Source organism: Sphaerodactylus townsendi, linkage group LG03, assembly GCF_021028975.2.
Source record: "Sphaerodactylus townsendi isolate TG3544 linkage group LG03, MPM_Stown_v2.3, whole genome shotgun sequence".
Classification (NCBI taxonomy): Eukaryota; Metazoa; Chordata; class Lepidosauria; order Squamata; family Sphaerodactylidae; genus Sphaerodactylus; species Sphaerodactylus townsendi.
This window is the reverse complement of record NC_059427.1, coordinates 120,185,786-120,208,444: the sequence shown is the minus strand read 5'-3', so window position 1 is coordinate 120,208,444 and position 22,659 is coordinate 120,185,786. Positions and strand designations below refer to the sequence as shown.

Sequence of the window (22,659 nt, the reverse complement as noted above, 5' to 3'; positions counted from 1 at the left end):
GCGGAGGCTTTTCGGCGCGGGGACGCTGCGGAGTTGCACATGAAGAGGTAAGTGGGGAGCGACCCATTGGTGAAAGCTTCCATTGTCAAGTTTTCACCCTGCTGGAACAAACCCAGCATTCTCTCATTAGTAGAGGCATACCAGAGGAAAATGGCTCTCAGGGCAACACCTGCTCTGGCGCCCCCCCTATGTCCCACTTACCCGAGTCCCCGGGACCCAGTGCCACCTGCTGCCACCCCCCACCTCCATCGGAGCAGAGGCTGCGCCTGCCTCGTTCCAGGGGCATCCAGGCCAGAAGGCCAAGTCCCGGCAACTTGGCAATCTGCGGGCCTGCTGCCCACCCGCCCACCCCCCCGGAACGAGGCAGGCACAGCTTTTGCGCCCTTCACAAGATCTACTGGGTGGTGTCCGGGGTCAATTGACACACACACACCCATATCCCTCTTGTAGATACCCCCATGCTCATTAGCATGGGGATAATCCAGGACTGATTTTTTGAACCAGTACCTCAAGGGTTAGATAACTTGCTACAATAGAATATATCCTGGGATAATATCTCATGTCATGTGAAGATGTACTCAATTTTCTAGGAAGTTCTCCTGTTTGGAGGGGGGCAAAAGTTTCAATCCAGACTGAAAAAAAATGCTGGAAGACATCCCTATATGAAGTTCCAAAGGCCAAAGACTTGTGCACATTTCCATCATGAGGATCAGTTTTGAAAAGAGTAAGACAAATGAATAAGACTGCCAGTGACTGTAAGGGAAGCCTTCACTTCCTCATATCACTTGTCCTAACCAGTGACTAGTAAAAACTTAATAATTCAGCAAACTGACATGTGCTTATTTATGGACCACTGATACAGACCACCAAATTCAGTTTCTCTTAGCAAAGAACATAAGGGGTTTCCCAGCACAGAGTGCACACAGCTTCATTTACAGGGAACCATTCAGACAGCAAACCTGAGCAGTGATTGTAGCCTCTGTGTAGAGTTTGCAGTAGAGAGCGGAAAGACGATCCGGTATCTCTGGAGGAGAGAGATCCCGTAGGCCAGCAGGGACTGGAAAGAGTCAGCCAATTCTGCTTTCTGAACAGAGCAGCAAGAAGACACATCAGCATTAGTGTAAGAGATACTGCAGTGTTCAGCGTCTCTTGACAGCAAAAATCCCCCAGGTTCTTCACAAGGGCCCTTTCAGTTGTCTGAGCAGGGCAAGGGTTATGGTCAGGAAGAAAAAGTATTTGAAATGTGGCTTCCTGTCACTTATAGAGGCAAAGATAGGCAATACAGGTCTCCATTACTGCAGTACAAAGATAAATGTTTCAGTAATAGGAGGCAAGACATTTCAGCAGTAAAAGGCAAACATTCAGGAACTGAATTTGTGAACAGGCATTGCTATCAAATCTGTGTCAGTGTTGCTAAATGAATACGTAGTGAGACTTCAGTAGAATTCCCTTGTACATAAATCTTTATTGTTTCTGAGGCTGACTCTGTTTGGACTGGGTATGCTTCTATCTGTATGGACTGGTTCTAACCAGTGGTGGGATCCAAAAATTTTAGTAACAAGTTCCCATGGTGGTGGGATTCAAACTGTGGCGTAGCGCCAATGGGGCTGGGTGGGGCATGACGGGGGTGTGGCCGGGCATTCCGGGGGTGGGGCATTCCTGGGCGGGGCTGTGGCAAGGACGCAGCCGCTGCGCCAGTCCGTGGGCGGGAAACGAATGCACACAGGCGCAGGCTGCCACGCACGCCGGTGCACCTCCTGCTAGATTGCTTCAAGTTCTGCGCGCTACTGCTGAGAGGAGGGGTGTAACTAAGGCAAAAATCATGTGGCAAAATCACCAATTAGTAACCCCCTCTCGGCACACACAAATAATTAGTAACCTACTCTCGAGAACCTGTGAGAACCTGCTGGATCCCACCTCTGGTTCTAACCTGTTCAGGTTTTAGTCGCCCTTGTATCCACTGGTACTCTATGCTGGTAATCTGGTGCAGTAGGCAGTTGCTGTTGAATTCCAGGATCAGGTAGAGTTTGCTGTAAGCCAGCCACGTCCTGCATCAAAGACGAGGAAAGAATCACACCAAGCAATGAAATAATGATGAATACTGTTGTGGGGGGTGGGTGGGTGGGATTTATCCACAAAACCAGAAGGAGGCGGCAATATCCACTGAGAGTTGGAGGGATTAAAATTAATCCAATGAAGAACTCCCAATTTCTACAATCAGAAGATGTACATATGGTACTTATCAGGCCTCAGTTTTCTTAATTTCTCTTAGCAATAACTCTCCAGAAGCTGGAATTGGTTGAAGTGTGGAGTAAGGGACAGAAGAAGAGACAGATACTACACACGTTGGGAATTATAATCTAAATTATAAGAAGTTCCACAGAGTGAATCACATTCTGCATGCAATATGTGATTACGAGCCAAGAATAAACATCAAACTCATAAACAGATTTCTAGTCTGGTGAAAAAATATCAGTAGAGACATCTAAATCAAGTGGCTGCACCATCACCATCCCTCAACCATATGGTATATCTGCAGATTTATTTCCCAGCATCTTGATGAAATAGGGAAGAACCATAATATTTCTTAAACATCAGAGAACAGAGGAGCAGAGCTGGGAACAGAAAATGACTCCCTTTCTAGAAGAAACATTCATGTCAGATTTATGGAGATGCTACTGTCTTGAACAGAGGAGTGCAGGGAATACTCACGCCATATCCTGATGGAAATTAGAAAGGTCTTTCTGAGATGCATGTAGATATAAGATTGTACTGGCATGTTTGCTCAGCTCTCCGTCCCAGGAAGTGCTGCCAGCCTGTGAAGAACAGAAAAAACATTCCTCCTGTACTTTGGTCAGGTAGAAAAGAATGAGACTGCAGCAGATCCATTACTTAGTACTTTTTCCTCACTGCCAGTTCTGATTTGGCTCTGGATATCTCTAGGATAATTCATAGGACTGTAAGGATGAAAGAGATAGGAGTATCACTAAGTCCAGCCCTCTGCCCTGTGGCAAGACATGACCAAGAACATCGTTTATACTGATCAAATTTCACCATCATACCTCTAAAATCTTGTCTTACAACAGTTGGGCATCATGACTGTTGCATCTGAGCGCACCAGGTCCATACTTTCTGATGTTTAAAAGGCACAGGAGCTCATTTCCACTTCCACCACATTTAACAGAATGTATTCTACCACTCCACTGAGCAAAGTTTGAAGCTTTTCTCCAACTAAGATGATTTGGCCAACTTAAATGGTTTTTCCTGTAATGGAAGAGCCACTTAAATTGAAGGAAGGTTCATTCTGCTAGAGAATGGTTACTGCAGCCCAGGGCTGGATATGTGCTACTGTTTCTTGTCTACATGCTGCACAACTGCTCAAACCTACCCATGGATGCACTTCTATTGTTAGAGCTACTAAACAGTCAGTCTGTAGCTCAACAGTTTGCTGTGAGTTTCTCAGGGTCACCCCCACATGAAAACTAAGAAGCTGCAACTGTACCTGAGTGGAAGAGGTGTACGAGCTGGCATAGAGAAGAAAAGACCAGATGACCAAATTTATTGAGAAGATGAATCTATTCCGGACTGCCACAGTCTTTGCCTCAGTATCTATCCTTGACTATTTTTGTCCCTTGTTCCATTTACCTGATGCTGAAGAATCTCATAAGAAACCATCTGCTGAAGAAGATTCCGATGGACTGTGTAGCTTGGCTGTGTCCTACTGGCTGTGGTCATCCTCTAAAAAAAGGAAATAAAGCCAGGGATTTATAAAGCTCTTAAATGTGGAGAGAGTCCATGAGTGACCAACAACTTTTGCAGTTTGCAGTTTGTCTGTATGTTCTAAAACTTTCTGCCTAGTGACCACAATTCTTCCCAGCTCCTCATTCTCTTCTCACAAAACAACAGTTTAAGAAAAGGTATGTGCCCTATACCTTCAACTGTGAAGACAGATGAGAAGAATTAATTAAGCTTCTCAACTTAATGTTCCTTTATTTCCACTGTCAGCCTAACTGCTTCCTTAGCTGATTTTGTGCTTTTAATGTACTTTTTTAAAAAATTAATTGTTGGTCTTGATATATTTAGCAATGTGTCCTTCAAAATCCTTTTTTTTGCATCTCTAATTGTTTGCATTTTATTTGAGCAAGTTTGTGTTTGCTTTTGTTTGCCTCCTTTAAAAAATACTTCCAGTTTCTGAAGAAAGTCTTTTTTCTCTAATAGTTTCCTTCATCTTACCCATTAGCCATGGGGGTGACCTCTTAGACTTTTTTGGCTTGCAGTATAAAATCTAACTGAGCATCAAGTTTAGAGGACTTGAGTAACCACAAGCCTTTTTCAGAGATTTAACCCTTCTAACTGTTCCTTACAATTTCCTTTTTACCCAAAGAGGCACCCATAAAATTGGACCCCCTGACCCAATCTTTACAAAACTATGCTAAAAATATGGTGCTTCTACCTTAACAACAGCCCCTTCAGATCCCCAGAAAGATTCTCTAAGGGCTACAAAGAAGCCATTTTGGAGGGTTTCCCCCCAATTCCACACTGGCATGGAAATTTGGAAATATTCAAGAATCCCAAAATTTTCAGGCACAATATATCCAAATCCAAATTTTCCAAGGTTTTCTTTTTTTTTTGCACACCCCTACTATCTTCCACATGCTGCAACATACAGAGCAGTTCCTCAAATTAGTGGACCCCTTGCGTTTACCTTCTTGTGAATCATGAGGAACTGCAGGTGGCACTGTCCTCTGTTGGGGTATGTTTCTGTGCGAGGCTCCAGATTGTGCCAACCGTCTTCTCTGCAATGCAGGTCCTGTAGGAACAAGAAAATATGTTAAAAATTCACAGAAAGAAAAAAGAAAGTTCTGACAGAACAGACAGATAATATTTCATAACAATTCTCCTCAAATAACATGGTTTTAATGCAATTAAATGACTGATCAGTGAAAGTTTTAAAGTGCGCGTTTAAATTTGTAAGCATTACAGAGGCTGTAGCTTTTAACCTGAACCACAGTCAATTATTGTTAATTTATTTTCCAGATACAGATCTCAAGATCACACTATATTAAACAGTAATTTTACTGACCCTGCATACAAGTGGTATAAGAGCTTATATTCCTCCATTCCCAGTCTTATGGGGGCTAATAGATAAGGTAAAATTTCTATTGACCGTTACTTGTTGGCATGACAGCCAGTCATATGGAAGCTTTAGAATGTTTTAATTTCTTACTTGCAAACAAATACTACTGGCCTTTTGCCACTCCTAAGTAACTGTGCAGTTGAGGTAACTACTGGTCCTTGGATTGCCTCAAGGAGAAGGTATCACAAACACCAGCTGCCAATGAAGTTACAATTCATGCCTGAGAACTGAGAAAGACATTTACTTTGGGTGTCACCCATTTTTACCCATCAGCCCAGTTCTCTCATAGTGTTCACCATTTGCTTCCTCACCTTCACACGAAGAACCACATTTCCCAGAAAGTCATGTTGCCCTTTGTCCTTCCGAGCATCCTTTAAAAACCTGGAGGAGAAAAAAGCAAACCAAGGAGGATAGAGCAAAAAAAAAAACACCTGCTGTTCTACAAAGCAGTACAGAATATTCTGCATTTTGGTTCTGGAGGGTTTTCCGGGCTGTGTGGCCGTGGTCTGGTGGATTTTGTTCCTAACGTTTCACCTGCATCTGTGGCTGGCATCTTCAGAGGTGTATCACATAAGGAAGTCTATTTCTGTGAGAAACAGACTTTCCTCTGTGATACACCTCTGAAGATGCCAGCCACAGATGCAGGCAAAATGTTAGGAACAAAATCCACCAGACCATGGCCACACAGCCCGGAAAACCCTCCAGAACCAGTTGAATCCGGCCGTGAAAGCATTCTGCATTTTGTTCTTCAATTGCCTGATTAGTTTAACAAGCACTTTTAAATTATGGGTAGTTTGCAAAATGGGGGTGGGGAAACCAAGATATTAGCACAAACCTCTTAAGGCCATGGAGATCTGTTAGTTCTCCCAGTTTATGGCGTACAGATTCAACTTCATCGAAGTCCCTATGAGAAAGGAATAGAAAAGTGGGAAGAGGGTGTACGGCATTGTCCCTTTAAGATAAGTTGTCTCTCGGCTACTGTCCAGTGAGAAATGCCTGAACAGCCCAGTAAGGTTATCCTAAAACTGTTAAACAAAGAAGTCCTATGCATGAGCTATTTTGAGGTTTAATTCCTGCAATACAGGTCTCTGAAAGAAAAGGTTACAACGATCATGAACTTGCTTGACATACCTATTGCTATTGTACAGTGACCAAACACCATCTTAGGAACCTGCCAAAAAACCTATTCTGTACCTTACATCTTTCTGCTCAGCAAAGTTTGCTGTTTTATGCAAAAAGATTGGTTAAGACACACTGATGAGTGCAGTCTGGGTTCTTTGAAAAGAAGCATGGAAGGTTTAAAACTCTGCTTTGTTAAAGAGTCAGCCTAGAGGTGACCCGCCTACTAGGTAGAACTATGAAAGTAGCAGCCCTGGGCAATGCCCCCAGGTCCAGCACCACGGCCCAGGTTGCTCACCTATTTCTGCTCCAGGCCACCCCAGAGCAAGAGGAAGGGAAGAAGAACAGGCAGCTTCCAGCTCCACCATGCTGGGTTCTCCTCTTTTCTTTCCTTCCTTCCTTCCCTCCTTCCCTCCCTCTCCTTTGGGTCAGCCTGAGTAAGTTACATTTGGAGAGAGCAGTCCAAAACATCTATGTGGAATGACATGCAAATATACTTACCACATGTCCAGCTGGAACCTGGCATTCTCCACATCTTTAAACTCACTGCAAGACACAGTTTGAATCTATTACTAATAAGCTGCAGTGCCAAAGCAGGATTACAGCTGAACATCAAGATGACAAAAGTAACAACTACTGAGGAATTACACAAGTGTAACAGTGACAATGAAAAAAACTGAAACTGTTAAAGAGTTTCTATTCCTTGGCTCAATCCTCAATGAAAGAGGAGACTGCAATGAAGAAATGAGAAGGAGATTGAGAGTTGTAAGGGCAGCCTTGAAGGAATAAGAAAAGATCCGTAACTGTATGGAAGTGTTGCTGGAGATTATTCATACTATGATATTCCCCATTACTACCGCGTTTCCCCGAAAATAAGAAAGTGTCTTATATTAATTTTTGCTCCCAAAGATGCGCTATGTCTTATTTTCAGGGGATGTCTTATTTTTCTGTGTTCTGTTCGTCGGACATGCTTCCAAACAAAAACTTTGCTGTGTCTTAGTTTTGGGGGATGCCTTATATTTCACACTTTAGCAAAACCTCTAGTATGTCTTATTTTCTGGGGATGTCTTATATTCGGGGAAACAGGGTATATATGTCTGTGAAAGTTGGGAAATGAAGAAAACTGATGGAAAGAAAATTGATTCATTTGAAACATGATCTTGTATGGAAGTTTTAGAAATACCACAGACAGCCAATAAGTGGGTTTTGGATCAAATCATGCCCAAATTCTTCCTAGAAGCTAAAATAACTAAAATGAAGCTGCCCTACTTTAGTTATTAGAAGACTAGATTCACTGGAAAAGACAATAATCCTAGGGAAAATGGAAAGCAGCAGGAAAAGAGGAAGACCCTACATGAGATGGATTGGCTCAATAAAGGAAGCAATCTTCAGTCTGCAAGACCTTAAAACGGATGCTTTGGCAATATTGATTCTCAAGATCGCCATAAGTCAGAAGCAATTTAACAGCAGCATATAACACAAACACAGACACACACGATTTTTATTTAGGTTAAAATATTAGGTTAAAAAGTAAACAAGGAAGCAGGGTTGTAAACAAGCCTGCAGAAAAAGTCCTATCCCTTTAATAGAGGCTTAAAATATGGAAATAAGCAGTTGACGCTTTACATAGCATGGAGCCAAATATCCTATTAATCCCCCGGTTAAGGGACAGGATGTTTTTTCACCAGATTATTGGCAACACTAGGAAAGAGAGGATGCACAGGAAAGATAAAGGTAAGCATTCCCCTGCGCACTATCCTAATTCTGAGCAGAAGCCGTAAAAGACTAAGAAACATTCACTGTCCTCTTCTCTTCAGCAGCCATTCTCACAGGCAAACACCAAAACAGACTGAAATGAGGCAGCCAACGCTTGCAGCCTTTGCAGCATCCATACTGCGGCCACCTTATTGTTGAAAACAGTCATAAACTTGCCTTCCTCCCAGGGACCTGTTTCAAAAACGCAACAGAAGCTTGGAAGCTTAGAACAAGCTATCAAAATAGCCAGCAGGAAACTTCCTTTTTAAAAAGTTCTATCTTACAGCTGTAAGGGAACTGCAAAAGCGATGGGGCCTTCTTAACTCCTTCTGGAAGAGCGTTTGGCAAGGTTGCAGTCACTAAAGAGAAAGTCAGCAAAGGAACATGTCCTTGCAGCAGGGGTTGAATAACCAACAGGTGTTGTTATGCTGAGTTATCATGGAGGAGCGCCAGGTTGGTGATGGTGCCCAGGTCTACTGCCCGGAGCTGGCACCAGCACCCAGGTCTACCGCCCAGAGCTAGCGAGCGCAGCAAGGGCTAGGTGCCTCCCCACTTGATTAGATGGCATGTGCCTGGGGACATGTGACACCACATGTCCCCGTGGGTGGCACACCCCTGCTTAAGAGTCTGCTGCTCTTAAAGAGTTATGTACGTACCAGCAGTAGCTGAACTTAGCCTGCCCTCCATTTCACAGGAGGGGCTTTATTGTTCATAGAGGCCCTTCCCCTAGAACAGCAATTTCAAACATGATACTTGCAGATGGATTTCCTGCAGCATGCTTGTTGGTCTCTTCTTCTTTATAAATAATGATTTATTTTATTTGTTTCTACAAAACTACAAAGGTGGTAAACCTGCCACCCTACAAAAAACCAGGGAAAAAAAGAGAGAAAGAAACATGACAAGTACAAGTGACAACCTTTGTTTTCTGAAAAATTTAGTCCAAAACCCATAAACTGACCATAAGTAGATAAGAAAAAACAGAATACAGACAGAAAGAGTAACCTACATGTCTCCCATCTTGCCTTCACCCTTTACATAACAGATCTAGACTAAAAAATCCCTTGTACTCTTACTCTTACTCTACTTCTGTTATTCTTCTTTCCCTTTAAGCTACACCTCGTTAATATATTTTATGCATTTAAAATATGAGTAACAATCATTAACTACTTTTTATTTTTTGTAGACTCCCAGCCATTTTTTCTATACTTTTCTTTCTTTAAAATCTATATCTGTTTTATTCCCTCTTTACCCATCTTCTTCACTTTACTATCCCTCCATCCCATCGTATCCCTTTGCATTTACTTAATGAAACAATAAAAGAAAGAAGACAGTGCTTCTGAACTGTCTAAAGTTCTTTTTTCTTGTTGAAGAATTTTCTTGCTTCTTGGACATCTGTGATCTTTCGATAAGTTCCATTAAAGGTAAAACCTAATCTTTCCGTCATAAGCTACCTGTATAGTATCTTTTTCTTCTTTAGTGCATCTATAAGAAACTTGTAAACCTTCCTTTTTGCTAATATCTCATGTGGTAGTTCTCTCATAATTATGAACTTCTGACCTTGGTATGCCACTTTCGTTTTAAAACACATATGAAGGATATCTTCTTTCAGTGAACTTAATGTCAGGTAGAGCACACAGTCCTGTGGTAGATTTTTTATCCTTGGCTGCTTCTGATCTTACACAGTAAATTTTGTCTATTTAGATTCAATTTCTGCAACCTGAAAAGTATGAACTTTACCAGTTCCACAATAAATTCCTTCAAAAGGTATTCTCTATAGTTTTCCAATACACCTCTGGTTCTTAAAGTATATTGTTTTTGGGCTCCTCTTCAGCCAGATTATTCTCTCTTCTTGGCAATGTGTTTCTGGTTCACTTCCACCTGTTTCTGTCATTTTAACATCTTCTGAAAGTTTTATTTATATCAGCGGTTAATCCTTTTAATTTCCTTTTTTATGTCTTCAATCTCTCTCATATCTTTGTCTCTGTGTTCCACTTTCTGCTTTAACCCTGCCATATCCTTTTGCATAGCAATTCATAATAGCTCAACTATTTGTAGTGGTTCTGGGGTTGGAGATTCCAATATCTCTGTCCCCTTTCTTCTTGTGTCTACCATTATCAACTTATGATTTTACAAGTTTTTTTATACAAGTTTAATTTTGCAGATTTGCCACCAGATGTGCATGTAGGTCCACCTACTCTGTTCTGTTCAGACCATTTTTCCATGTTCTACCAGATTTCAATGTTCAGGAAGGTAACTTTTCTTTTGTTGGCTAGAATATAAACTTTTTTCCGCGTCTTCAAGCCTTTATAACTCTTCCATTCACCCTTTAAGAACGGCTGTATAGGACAGTTTTACAGCTTCAATTACAGCCTTTCAGCCATAAGATGGCATCTCCAAAGCTATGTCGCAGTCTTTCAGCAGGCATACATTCACAGCATACTCATTTGTTTAGCAGAAGTCTCGCTGACTGGAGCATAGGTATCTGGGAAGACGTCCCATTTTTCCTTCGTTCTTGAACTTTCATAAGATTTGCTACATCATTTTGGCTTCGACAGCTTACTGCTGTCTTGAAGCTCACAGCTGAGGAGATGCTAGGCATGCTCCAATGAGAGAAAAGGGGGAGGCTACTGACATGTTCTCATCACACTCTCACCTCTTTTTCTCACCCTGCTGGAGCCGAGTACTTTCCTCTTCGCAGATCTGTTTGATTTTACAGACCTGCTTCGACTCTGAAGTTGCATTCTGGGTGAAAATAAGGCAGTGGCATCTTCTCTCCTCACCAAAGACAGACCACCATCACGGTGAGCAGAATTGGAAGTTTATTGGCCTCTTCTTGAGACCTTTCTATGTTTTTTCTTCATCTCTTTTTAAATTACTGTCTTCTTTTTACCATGATTCATCCTATTCAAATCCTCTTTTGAGCCTTTTCCTTCATCCCCTTAGACATTCTTCCTTTTCTCTGTTACTCTTTAACCCCTTAAGTTAACTCCTATCCCATGTAACTTCTCTAAGAGGCTTTAAGATATACTAAAAGACAATGGGAGGAAAGAGAGACTGTGGTGGTAGTCCATAATCTGGATGATAGCCACAGTTTAAAGGGTGCCTGAGCTCACATCTTGGCTCCTTTTATCTTCACTAACAATATATGTTTGGTTGAAACTACATTGCCATAACAGCAAGTCTACCACCAGAAGAAGGGAAGGTTAGTGATACATTCTTACTATGAGAAGTGAAAGTGGAGCCAGAAGAGATGAAGAAAGAAGATATTGGAGGATTAAGATATCCTCAGCTTCAGCTATGGAATCCTTCCCCACCATCCTAGCAATTGCTACATTTCAGAAGAACCTACACGCTTAGGGACTCCTCATCTAGAACCTCACCTCTTGCTACTGGTAAAAAGAAAACAGAAAAAAGAAAGGGGCTTCAGTAGAATTTCCTGACCAGGTGGGAACCACCCTGGCTTTGCTGCAATCTCTTCAGAAATAAACTCAAGATGGAGATACTTTCCAGTAGCATCCAAGCTGGGACAAACAACCACATGTAAGTGACCAACCAGTGCTACTCTGCTTCCATGACAATACTGATACATACAGGAAAGGCAATTTTAGAGCGATGGTTCTTACTTGTAGGTCCTTGAAAGTTAGAAAATACATCAACAAAAATACATCAACAAACAAATGTGGGAAGGGGACATACAGTATAAAGGTTTCATTCCACACAGGGTTTAACGTCTGAGAGATGACTTGGGTGCGGTGGGTTTGGTCTTCAGGGATCAGATTCTTCACCACGGCCTTTGATCGTTTTTTGTTCTCCTGCTGGGCGCCACCATTAGAAGAATCCTGCTTTTTATTTTCTATCCCTAGGAGGCAGTATGGGTCACTGAACCCTGAAAGCATAAAGGTAGTTGTTGAAATACAAACATATTCACTTCACAAGCAGGTGTTCCAGTGCTTGCAATAGAAACAAAGGTCATGTTCTGATGCAATCCAGATCACAAAACTGCAGTTCTACCTACCTTACTATGGAACAAGTCAGAAGCTAGAGGAGGAAAGCCTCATTCCCCACCCCACCCCCCGAGTCCAACAAGATTGCAGGTCAGAGGAGTCTGGCCTCATCCCACTTCATGGAGAGTCCTCAACTTTGTCAAAGATAATAAATAATGAGGTGCCAGAAATGACAGTTGGATCAGAAAAATGGAATCTAGCTGTAGAAGTATCAGTTTATAATGGATCGCTAAGGATCATATTAAAGTGTTGAATACACTTGCTTCTTTTGTTATATAATCCCCTTTTGCTCTTCTCTACCGTGTGAGGGACACCTGGTTGGATAGAGAAGCTGGATGGCTCTTTGTCTCGGTTGCTTTGAGTATTGCTTGCACACAAGTGGTGTTTAGAGTGTACACACATACTAGGGCAGCAGCAACAACAGAACTCTTCAGGTAGTAATAGGGAAGCGAACACTTTTTGATATTGTCTGTGCAACCAATTCTCAAACAAGAACATTCTGAACTTTGGCCTGTAAGCTACTTTCTAACATTAAGAAAGTGGCATTGCTTGAAGGTCAGCACAAAAGTTTTCAAGGCAGAGGTGCATTGTGGTCCTCACATTATGGGAATTACCAAATAAGGATTATAGAAACAGAGTCCCCAGGTTTCTCTCTTTGAATTGTAGACATAGTCCTACTCACCACTGACATCTTTACCCAGAAGTCCTCTGGCTTGCTTCACAGTTGCTTTAAGACAAAAGATTGGCCTCTGAAAGGAGGGGAAAAAGCTGTCATTTGAAGAATCAAAAGTAACCATGCCAAAAGTAACAAGCCACCATGCACAGAATTCCATGCTTGGGCAAGCGAACCAGATAACACCATGGAACTTCCAGATGATTTTAGGCTAATTAGCAAAACAGGTATGCTATTCCAAATCTCTTGGAGGAAGGGTAGAACCAGGCTAAATGACTGTATGAAAAGATTGACAGATAAAGATAATGAAAAATTGTACTATACTAGGATTAAAGTGATTAGCTGTCTGAGAGTTTGTTCAACTGTTATGCTAAACTTCTTTCCCCCAGATCAAATTTCCTGCCACTGAGAAAATATATGGGGGCAAAATAAATCTTTGAAAGTACACTCCATATTTCTTTCACATGGGCTCACTTCGGAAAAAAATCTTTAGGGACTTGCTATATAAAATGGAGGAAGCAAAAACTATGTATATTGTAACTTGTCTGATGAAGAACAAGATTTCAAAAAGGGACAGAGATTGAAATCCCAAGTGGCCAGTCAGACTTTTAAAATGAAGCAAAGACTCTCCATCTAACCTCTTTTAATGCAAGCTATCTAGCACTTTGCATGGGAATAGTGAAAATTGGTGTTTGGACAGACAAAAAGTGACAGCAGTAAAGGAGGATAAGCAAGGAACAGAATGAGTGCCTTATGGCCTCAGATAATGGTTGCAGAGGTGAATGGAAATTCTAGAACTTTTAACAGCCTGATCCAACCACATCTGAGTGTTCAACTCCATTTAAGTCTCAAAGAAACTGCAATCCTAAACACAAATTGAGAATCTCTCCTTTTAACCTGGTTCACTAACAACTGTCAGACTGTTTACTTTTAAGGTAAGTTTCAATGGCACTTGCCTACCATAGAAAGTATGCTTTGTTAAGCTGCAACCTGATACTCCTCCACCCCAAAGTCTGACCAGAAAAAGTACATTTTAATTGACAGCAAATATGCACAGTCACTTCTAACCCTTGCTCACAGATGATATCACAGTAGGGTGTTGTAGGTTTTCCGGGTTGTATGGCCGTGTTCCAGTAGCATTTTCTCCTGACATTTCGCCTGCATCTGTGGCTGGCATCTTCAGAGGATCTGATGGTAGTAAAGCAAGTGGAGTATATATACCTGTGGAATGTCCATGGTGGGAGAAAGAACCATTTGCATTGGTTAAAAGTGGTAAGGGTTCAATTTGCAAGTGTAACTGGACATTCATTCCACAGGTATATATACTCCACTTGCTTTACTATCATCAGATCCTCTGAAGATGCCAGCCACAGATGCAGGCATAACATCAAGAGATAATGCTACTGGAACATGGACATACAACCTGGAACACTCTAGTGATTCCGGCTGTGAAAGCCTTCAACAATACAATATCACAGTCACTATGCAAATATGTGAGTGATAAAGAAGAAGTGTGAAGCTATGAAAACACATTTTCCCGTATACTCTGAGGAGATTCTTGAAAAGTTAAAAACAACAGGGAGGGAAAAAATCCTCAGTTTCTCTCATTCATGTGTCATGAATACAAGGGACTCTACCTTCTATAATCTGCACCAGAAATGGCCAAATTCTATATACTCCATTTTGGGACACACCTCCCACCCCACAATATACAGGCTGCATAATAAAGTTGGGTCACCAAGCAATGAGGACTTCAAAGTCACAGATCGCATGTACTCTTATTATCTATTCTGCTTCTTCCTTCATGGATGGGCTTTCAAGGACTGAGTGAAAAGCCCCCTCCTCATCCCAGCTCACTTTATTTATTTGCATCATTTATAGTCTGCCTTTCTCACAGGGACTCAAGGTGGATTACACATAGTGAATCAGTTCAATTGACAAAATGGGACGTTCAATAACCAATGCATTAGGATTTTAGAAGTCTGGAAACACCAGAAAGAACTTTTTTTGCCTGAAAGTTTTTTGAAACTTCTCTAACTTTAAAAAATCCTAGCTCTATTTGCATTGCTTATTGGATCCCTCATACTATTAAATTACATTGCTTTATACCATGTGTACACCTTGAGTCTCAAGTACAAAATTGGTTGATAATGATAAAGCACAAATAACAAACAAACAAACAAACAAACAAACAAACAAACAATGAACGAACGAACGAACAAACAAACGAACAAACAAACGAATGATGGGCTGGCCATTGCTGTACTCATTTGTCACCCAATGAAATTTTTCTGACTACCGGCCGGCGGACTAGGTTGAGTTGATAGAAAGCATTTTTGTAGCTGCATCAGGTTGCTTCTCTAATAATAAAACTGGATCCAGTATGACCCCAAGACTTTTAACAGAGTCCACAAGGGTAAGTTTAACTCCATCGATAGTGGGAAGAACAATGTCCTTCAAGAGCTCTTCCTTCCCCACCAGCTTGGGCTGCTTCTTGTTGAATGTTATTGTTTCGCCTTAATGATGCTTAAAGGAACTTGTTTGTTGAAAGCAATGGTTAAAAGCAGGATGTAGATATTTTAAATGAAAATGCTCAGTCATATTATCTAAACATCCAATTCCCATGTGTGCCCCTGCCTGTGAATACTTAAATCCACAGATAGGAGGGCACACTAATCCCAAACAGATGTTTCTTCAAACTTGGGATATTCCCCAAGTTTCCAGAAAAATGTGAAAAGTAAAACAAACCAAATTGGGGAGGGGGGAATGCAGCTGGGATATCTGTTGTGATTCTGGCAGAATCACTGCTGCCACTGCTGCTGTGGGGGGGGGGGAGGGCAGGAAGCAGGTTGCAGCTGGGTTGGTGGCAGGGAGCAGAAAGAGAAAATGACAGGCATGGAGGAGACAGAGTAAGAAAAGGGGTGGCAAGAGAATGAGAGCTGAAAGAAGTAGGGAGACAGGGGAGGAAGCAAAGGTGGGAATGGTATAGCTGGGTTTGCAAATTTACTGTGTTCTGCTTGTAAATCCTAATAGGAATGAAGCAGTACAGAATGTATTTGCTGCAGTATTAAAACATGAAATAACTTTCCTGCACCTTTAAAGAAATTTTCCAATATTAAAAACTGTCTAAGACTTGATTAAAATTTGGTACACCCCCTCTAATGCTAGGTCATGTGGTTATACTTGTAGTCCTGCATCCATAGATAATACTGTGTGATTACAGATAATGGCTTGGATCCAGCCTAGATTTCCATGGGCATATCCCAAGGGAGACTTCCAGCTCCCTCCCTGAGTAATTCCTGGGGATGACCTGTCACCAGGAGCAGCATTTAGGGGGATAGTGGTAGAGGAATGGCTGATGAAGAAAGGGGGAAATCAGTTAAAATTGCCCTCCTTGTACTCACAGGAATCTAGGCAGGACCCAAGCCAAGAAACCAAGACTGCACATTCACTCACTCTTGTTCCACTGCTACATGAAAACACAGCAAACTTTGTCAACCTTGGAGTAGCCATACAGAAGAGACATTTATAATTATCCTGTCAGTTACATCATGTTAAACGGTGGACTTAATGATCCTCTGGGGGCCCCTTTAAATAGGAACTTGTACTACTCTGCTGATTCAAACATAGGGTTGCCAAGTCCATCCGTTCTGGCAACAAGCAGGAGATTTAGGGAGGCCAAATGAACATTCTGTAATAGTTTCTTCTACCGTCTGTTGAGATCTGTGGGGCTTGTGGGTCAGAAGCAGTTGTTGTCAAACAGATAATGAACATTAGTCTCTATCATTTTGTGACTTAAATGTAGGAGATTATCCAGGAGAGGGCCTCTTATCCCTATTTTTCCCTACTCAGAAAAGCTAAAATTGAGAGGGGGTTGGTCTTCCTAGAGCCACTGCTGGCATTTATCTTGTTGCTCTGATTATCTGTGTCAAAGCAACAGGAGAATCAATGGAATGGACACCACAGCCATCAGAGCACCCAATCAAAAACATGCCACACGGATCATTCATCACCCTATCCCCGTATAAAGGGCAGCGATCATTGTTTCAATACTTGCTACTGCAAAAAGGAAATGCTCTCGTTCATTAATGCAGAGTATATGACAGGTCAGTTATATGACAGAGTATATGACAGTTATATACAGAATTAATGTGTTAATCTACAAGTAATGAGAAAAAAGAAATCTGCAGTATGCCCTTCATTTCTTCATTTGAATGCACAGACTCTACACACATCTTACAAGGGATCTGCAGGATAAATATCATCTGAGAAAGAACACTGTACAGTATTTGGAGTCATGACACCTTCACAACCACAGTTGTGTTTCTTGTACCCAGCAGGCATTTCACTTGCACTAAGATTATAGAGTCACAGTTAACTTTGATGCACCCCAGATCAGCTCGTAATTCCATGCAAGCACTAATGATATTGTCTGCAGGGACACACAAGCATATATCCCAATCTGTGCATGTTCACACATAGTTACATATGCACATTTCATGTCCATTGAATCAAATTTTACCTCCAACTCTTTGGTCCTCTGTAGTATAATATTATGCTCTTCTGAATCCATATTAAAAACCTGCCATTTAAACAGAAATGATTATAACAAAATTCAGGTTTTTTTACAGAAAGCGAAGTCCCATCAATCCACTATGAAAGAGAGTCAGTAACAAATGTTCTGGAATTAGCCCTTTACAGTCAGACTATTGTAAACCATTTATAATAGAACTGCTCCAGATAGTTCAGTGGAAGTCTGAACATCCCTCATCATCTCGCCAGCATGATGCTGGCAGGGGATAATGGGAACTGTAGACCATAACATCTGGAGGGCCGCGAGTTTGACATCTGTGATTTAAGGGAATATCTACTATTACCTCTGTGGTTTCAGTAATAAAAGTTTCTCACTTTCATTCTCTTACAGGTCCTTGGTGACTAAGGGCCCTGGGGAAATCATATCTAATCATACAAAAGACAACAGTAGTTTAATTATAAGTGGTTATTTGGAAGGAGATTAGGAAAACAGAGGCAGCCATTCCTTATAGGTGTTATGAAATAAATAGATAAGGAACAACATGCAACTCAAAATAAAGAAATAATTGCAGACTTCAAGTTGGATAATTTCGAGTGGATTTGGCCCGTGGATCTGACCTTTTGCGCATATGCATATAACTCTTCTGGATCAGCAACATGATTAGGCTCCGGTTTGCCCAAGCGATGGAGAATAGTATAGAGAACTTCTTCATATAGCAAGGTGAGCTGCAACAGAATATTGGGAACAGATCATAATCAAGAATATCTAATGAATTAGCATTCATGCTTGCTGTCTTCGGAATTTGCTTAACAAGGTGTATCCTGAACAGCTGTTTGGTTGGTTTTCATTCACAAGAGCTCTTTTGAGGAGATCAGCCCAAGTTTAACTTGCTCCTGCAACTCTCGTGGTTAGATTATATCAAAAGAGTCAAAACACTACTTCCGTCAAACCAATGTCACATGATCCCTAACCCCATCAAGCAAACGACAAAATTTCACACACAGTCTGCTCAGCAAAAAGAGGAACTAATAATCCTCCAAAAAGTGTCTGCAAAGAAAACCACTCCAGACAAACTTATAAGTACAGGTCAGAAGTGCAATGTGGTTAAGAAACTGAATTCACTCTAGAAAATAATACGAAGGGGAAAAATAACCAGACCATGCCACCTGACCAGCATCAAGATTCAGAGCCAGTCCAACTGAGGGCACCTGGAACCTACATCCTAGAGAGCAGTCTCTCAGAGCTCCCCCACCATTATTGCTACTGGTACAATTTAAGCTTTAGTCATGGTCCATGTGTAGGGAAAGGAGAAGTAGAGTTGCAGTTCCTAGGCAATCTCAGGGTGTGCTTTCTAAAGAAGGTGTGATATGGTTTGGACAGTGATGGCAGAAAAAAGAACTATGAACTGATCAGGAGGGATTGTGGGAAGGCCCCACAGAGTTACCTGTCCAGATCAGACAGTTCTGCATTTGCATCTCCCACAAGGACCCCAAGAGGTTCTCTGCTGAGGCAATCCACAGTTGATTTTATGACAGATGAAAGTGACCATGTTTGTAAACATATGGGAAGTGAAGAATGAAACACTGTTCACTATTTCTCAAAAATGAAAGCTGGACACTAAACATTATCAATTAATTTACTGGTTATGGCTCTATACCACTTGCACTGTCTGTTTATGGAGATTGACAGAATCTCCACAGGTGACGAATCAATCCCTATTTAACAGAACATCATGTAGACTTGGGAATTGCCCAATAAAACATCAAATGGAGGGGAATGCTACATTTTTCACCCAGTGCATTATTTGCCTAGGCAACTTGCTGCCACAAGATATGGAAATGGCCACTGATTTTGAAAAGGAACTAATAAATCCATGAAGAACAGGTCTAGCAATGGCCATTAGTCATGTTAGCTAGATGGAACCAGAGGCGTAGTTGGGCCCCCGTCCCCCCGCGGCACCCTCCCTTCCTCCCTTCCCACACTTACCTTAGTTCCTTTTTTTTCCCTAGAACTTTTTCAGGATGAAAAAAAGGCCTATTCACAGTTCAGGCTTAAAAACAGCCTGATGGGAACTATACTTCCCAGGAGACCTTGTGAGCCCCAAGGTCTCCTGGGAACTGTAGTTCCTCAGGCCATTTTTAGCCTGTACTGTGAACAGGCCTTTTTTTTCAGCCTGAAAAAGTTCTAGGAAAAGGAAAGGAATTAAGGTATGTGTGGGAAGGGGGGTGAGGGGGCACTGTGGGGACCAGGGGGAACGAGGAGGGGTCTGGGGCGATTTTCTGCACCCCCAGGTGTGCATCGGGTACACGGTGCACCCCCCTTCCCTTTGTAGCTCAGCGACTGGACGGAACCTCCCACTTTAGAGGTGGCATGCCTGTGGATACCAAAAGGGGAAGGTTGTTGTCGTCTATTTGTGAGATCCCAGGAAGCACCAAACATCATAATCACTGCTGGAAACAGAATGGTATACTAAATGTCCCTCGGGTCTGATGTGACAGAACTTATCTTACATTATGGCGTTTTCCCCACAACCAGTATATCCTGGGATAAGGAAGTGAACCATCCCATTTTGGGCATGAATTCCGCAAGGCTTCCATGCCTAAATCGGGCCCGCCCCACGAGATTTGCCTTATTCCACGGTTTTTAAAAAATGATAAAATTGGCGGTTCTTTCGAAAAAGCGTGAGCTGATCCCGTGCCCATGCAAACACTGCAGGAGATGGACTGGTTTATTTTTCCTGCGTCACCACCTGCTCTTCCTGCCCCTTAGCTGCAGCCAATCAGAATATCAGAAAAATGCAATCTAAACTGCGTAAAAGTAAACATTCATGCAGAAAATGAAAATAAACCGGGGGCTCAAGCATAATTCACTGGAGTTCTTCCTCCTGGCCTGAATGCGCTGATGGGCAGCCATGTGAAGGGAGAAACCAGGATAAAAACACCCTGGGATATATGATCCCAGGATATTTTGTCTGTGGGGAAAATGCCTATGTTCACTGTTGGGGAGTCAAGTAGATTCTTACCTCTTGTTTAGAAAATTTATGGGATAGGTCCATCTAGAAGAAATCAGAAAAACAGATTTTCAGCAACTCTCTGTACATCAATCATAACAGTTTCCATGTACAAATAAAGGTCTTTCGATCTCCTCCAACTGAAAACTGAGCTGATTTTACTTGCTCAACAGAACAAAAAGATTGAAATAGGATAAAAATCCCAGTTTCCCAACCTAGCGTAGTGACAACCACAAAGATTCTCTTGTCAATTACAGTAAAAATAAAATTATGCTTTTGCTAAATGCATTGTAAAATACAAGAAACAGAAGTAACAGATTGACTCCCACACCCTCTCATATCTTGAGCCTCCCAGCTGCAGTGATCACTGTGCAGAGTATATTATCAAGATTTATGACAGAGTTTGGCAGAGCTCACTCTTAGAAGCAGTCTTCCATTAGAGGGCTTAGCTTTGAAACAAGAGATGAACTACCCCAGATGTACCTCTGAATGCAAGAAGGGGTGGGGTTTAAGAAGCATAGATGGCATCTGTGTCAAAAGTTATAGCTTAGACATTCCTTCTGGCATCTTTTTAACGGACATCCAGCAGCAGTGACTTGGCACTATACTCGTATCTTAATACAAGCATATTGATATCTTCTCTCTCAACCAGCAGCTCTTCTTGTCATTGTAACAGTTAGCATTTAATCACACTGAAATGTAATGGCACTGAAAGAAAGTGCCATTATTAATCATAACAAATTATATTGATTAACGTCAATTGTTGGCAACTTTAGAGTATTGATCAAGGGCACTGCATGGAGATCTCAAACAACTGTTACCATGCCAGGAATAGCAGTTATATCTTAGAAAAATGGGAAGGGTTTACATACGATGAACTTTTATGCAGTACCTGGCAATGGGGGTGGGGGAGAGAAAAATATTAGACTACAGCTCTTTCCAGTTTTGGCGAGGCTGCTCACGCTACTAGCAGAACAAACTTAATAGGCAACAGTCTGTAGGAAAAAAAGACTCCTAAGTATGTACTTAATTTGAGGAGTCATCAGCTACAGAAAGCTGGCATTAACTGCTGGCTTGTACATGGATTGTTAACAGACGGGGCAAATTTATAACTAATAAAAGGCGCACTCGGATGCCTGTAAAGCTGGTCTTGAAAATTAACAAGATGTAATTCTTCAAATGTGCGTTCCAGGAAGGGGGAAACGTGGCTACCATGACAATCCACTACCATTGATAGGAGATGTCTGAGTTAAAGAGGATATTATATGTGACTGTTAGGGCTGTGCATCTGGAAAAAGCTGAACCAAAAAAGAAAAGGCAGCAATTTCAGTGAACCAAAAAGTAGATCCTGCAAAATGCTAAATTCTTCCAGCATTTTTCAGGCCACTTCAGCCCCAGTGCCATTTTAAAAATGGGGGGTGCAGAGCTGAGTGCAGAGGTTGGCTCAGATGATCCTTTAAATCAGCTCTCCCCTGTCACATCTGAAGCCTGTCAGGCAGTGGGGGAGGCAGCAGAGCTGAATGCAGGGGTCAGCTCAATGGTTCAGAATGGGGCAGGAAGGCTATGGCTTTAAACGACCTGAAAATTTCACCCCACCCCCCACCAAGTCAAAAAAGCCAGTATGGAGGTTCAACTTTTTTCAGCTTTTCTGAAAATTTCTGAGACTTTTAAAGACAAATAAAAAAAATGTGCACACTCCTAGTATGCATATGAAATATGAGGCTTGGTCCCAATCTAGTGGTGATAATAAAGCTGTGTTTACCTGTAACTGTTGTTCATCAAGTGTCTTCTGAGCAGGCAGGCATGGGATTGCGCAAGTGTAAGCCAGCCATGAAGAACTGACTTCTAGAAGCTTCAGAGTCCTTGAAGAGCTCCCCGTCCCCTTCATCAAGAACTGAGAGTGGGCTTGCTTCCTGTCCAAATGATCACATAATGGAGGCATGTGCCTCTGTTCTACCTTTGCTGCCATAGAAGAGTACTAATAAAGCAGATGGTAGCACAGCAAAGAAAGGATGGAGGGATGCATACCTGCACAGAAGACGCTCAATGAACAACAGTTGAATGCACAGGTGTCAAACTCGCAGACCTCCAGATGTTGTGGACTACAGTTCCCATCATCCCCTGCCAGCATCCCCTGGCATGGGATGATGGGAACTGTAGTCCATAACATCTGGAGGGCCACGAGTTTGACACCTATGATTAAGTGCAACTTTGTCTTCATCATTGTGTCTTCAGTGCAGTATCTCATGGGAGAGAAGAAAGCTCAATTACTATGGAGGCAGGTGTGGGCTTGTCACCAAAACAATGATTGTAAAACCACTCTGCCAACAGCTGCATCTCTCCTGGAATCCATGTCAATGGAACAGCATCGGAGGAATGTGGATGGAGTAGATCAGAAAGCCACTTTGCAGACATCCTGAAGATTGA

At 41.9% G+C, this 22,659-nt stretch overlaps 1 protein-coding gene across 4 annotated transcripts in view; it reads right to left on the bottom strand.

Annotated features, from left to right (window-relative positions):
• UNC13D (unc-13 homolog D) overlaps positions 1-22,659 on the bottom strand; it is a 66,921-nt gene that overhangs the window by 26,435 nt on the left and 17,827 nt on the right. For 3 of the 4 annotated variants that reach the window (XM_048487697.1, XM_048487698.1, XM_048487696.1), the window contains 13 exons: positions 20,245-20,277; positions 17,840-17,947; positions 17,211-17,270; positions 12,698-12,764; positions 11,708-11,897; positions 6,758-6,802; positions 5,973-6,041; positions 5,449-5,518; positions 4,706-4,810; positions 3,646-3,738; positions 2,713-2,816; positions 1,931-2,048; positions 960-1,084 (listed from right to left, as the gene is read on the bottom strand). In XM_048487697.1, coding sequence (XP_048343654.1) covers positions 960-1,084; positions 1,931-2,048; positions 2,713-2,816; positions 3,646-3,738; positions 4,706-4,810; positions 5,449-5,518; positions 5,973-6,041; positions 6,758-6,802; positions 11,708-11,897; positions 12,698-12,764; positions 17,211-17,270; positions 17,840-17,947; positions 20,245-20,277 — 1,187 coding nt within the window. Of the gene's footprint in view, positions 1-959; positions 1,085-1,930; positions 2,049-2,712; positions 2,817-3,645; positions 3,739-4,705; positions 4,811-5,448; positions 5,519-5,972; positions 6,042-6,757; positions 6,803-11,707; positions 11,898-12,697; positions 12,765-17,210; positions 17,271-17,839; positions 17,948-20,244; positions 20,278-20,563; positions 20,660-22,659 lie in introns of those variants that run through there. The other variant, XM_048487699.1, reaches the window with a different exon arrangement.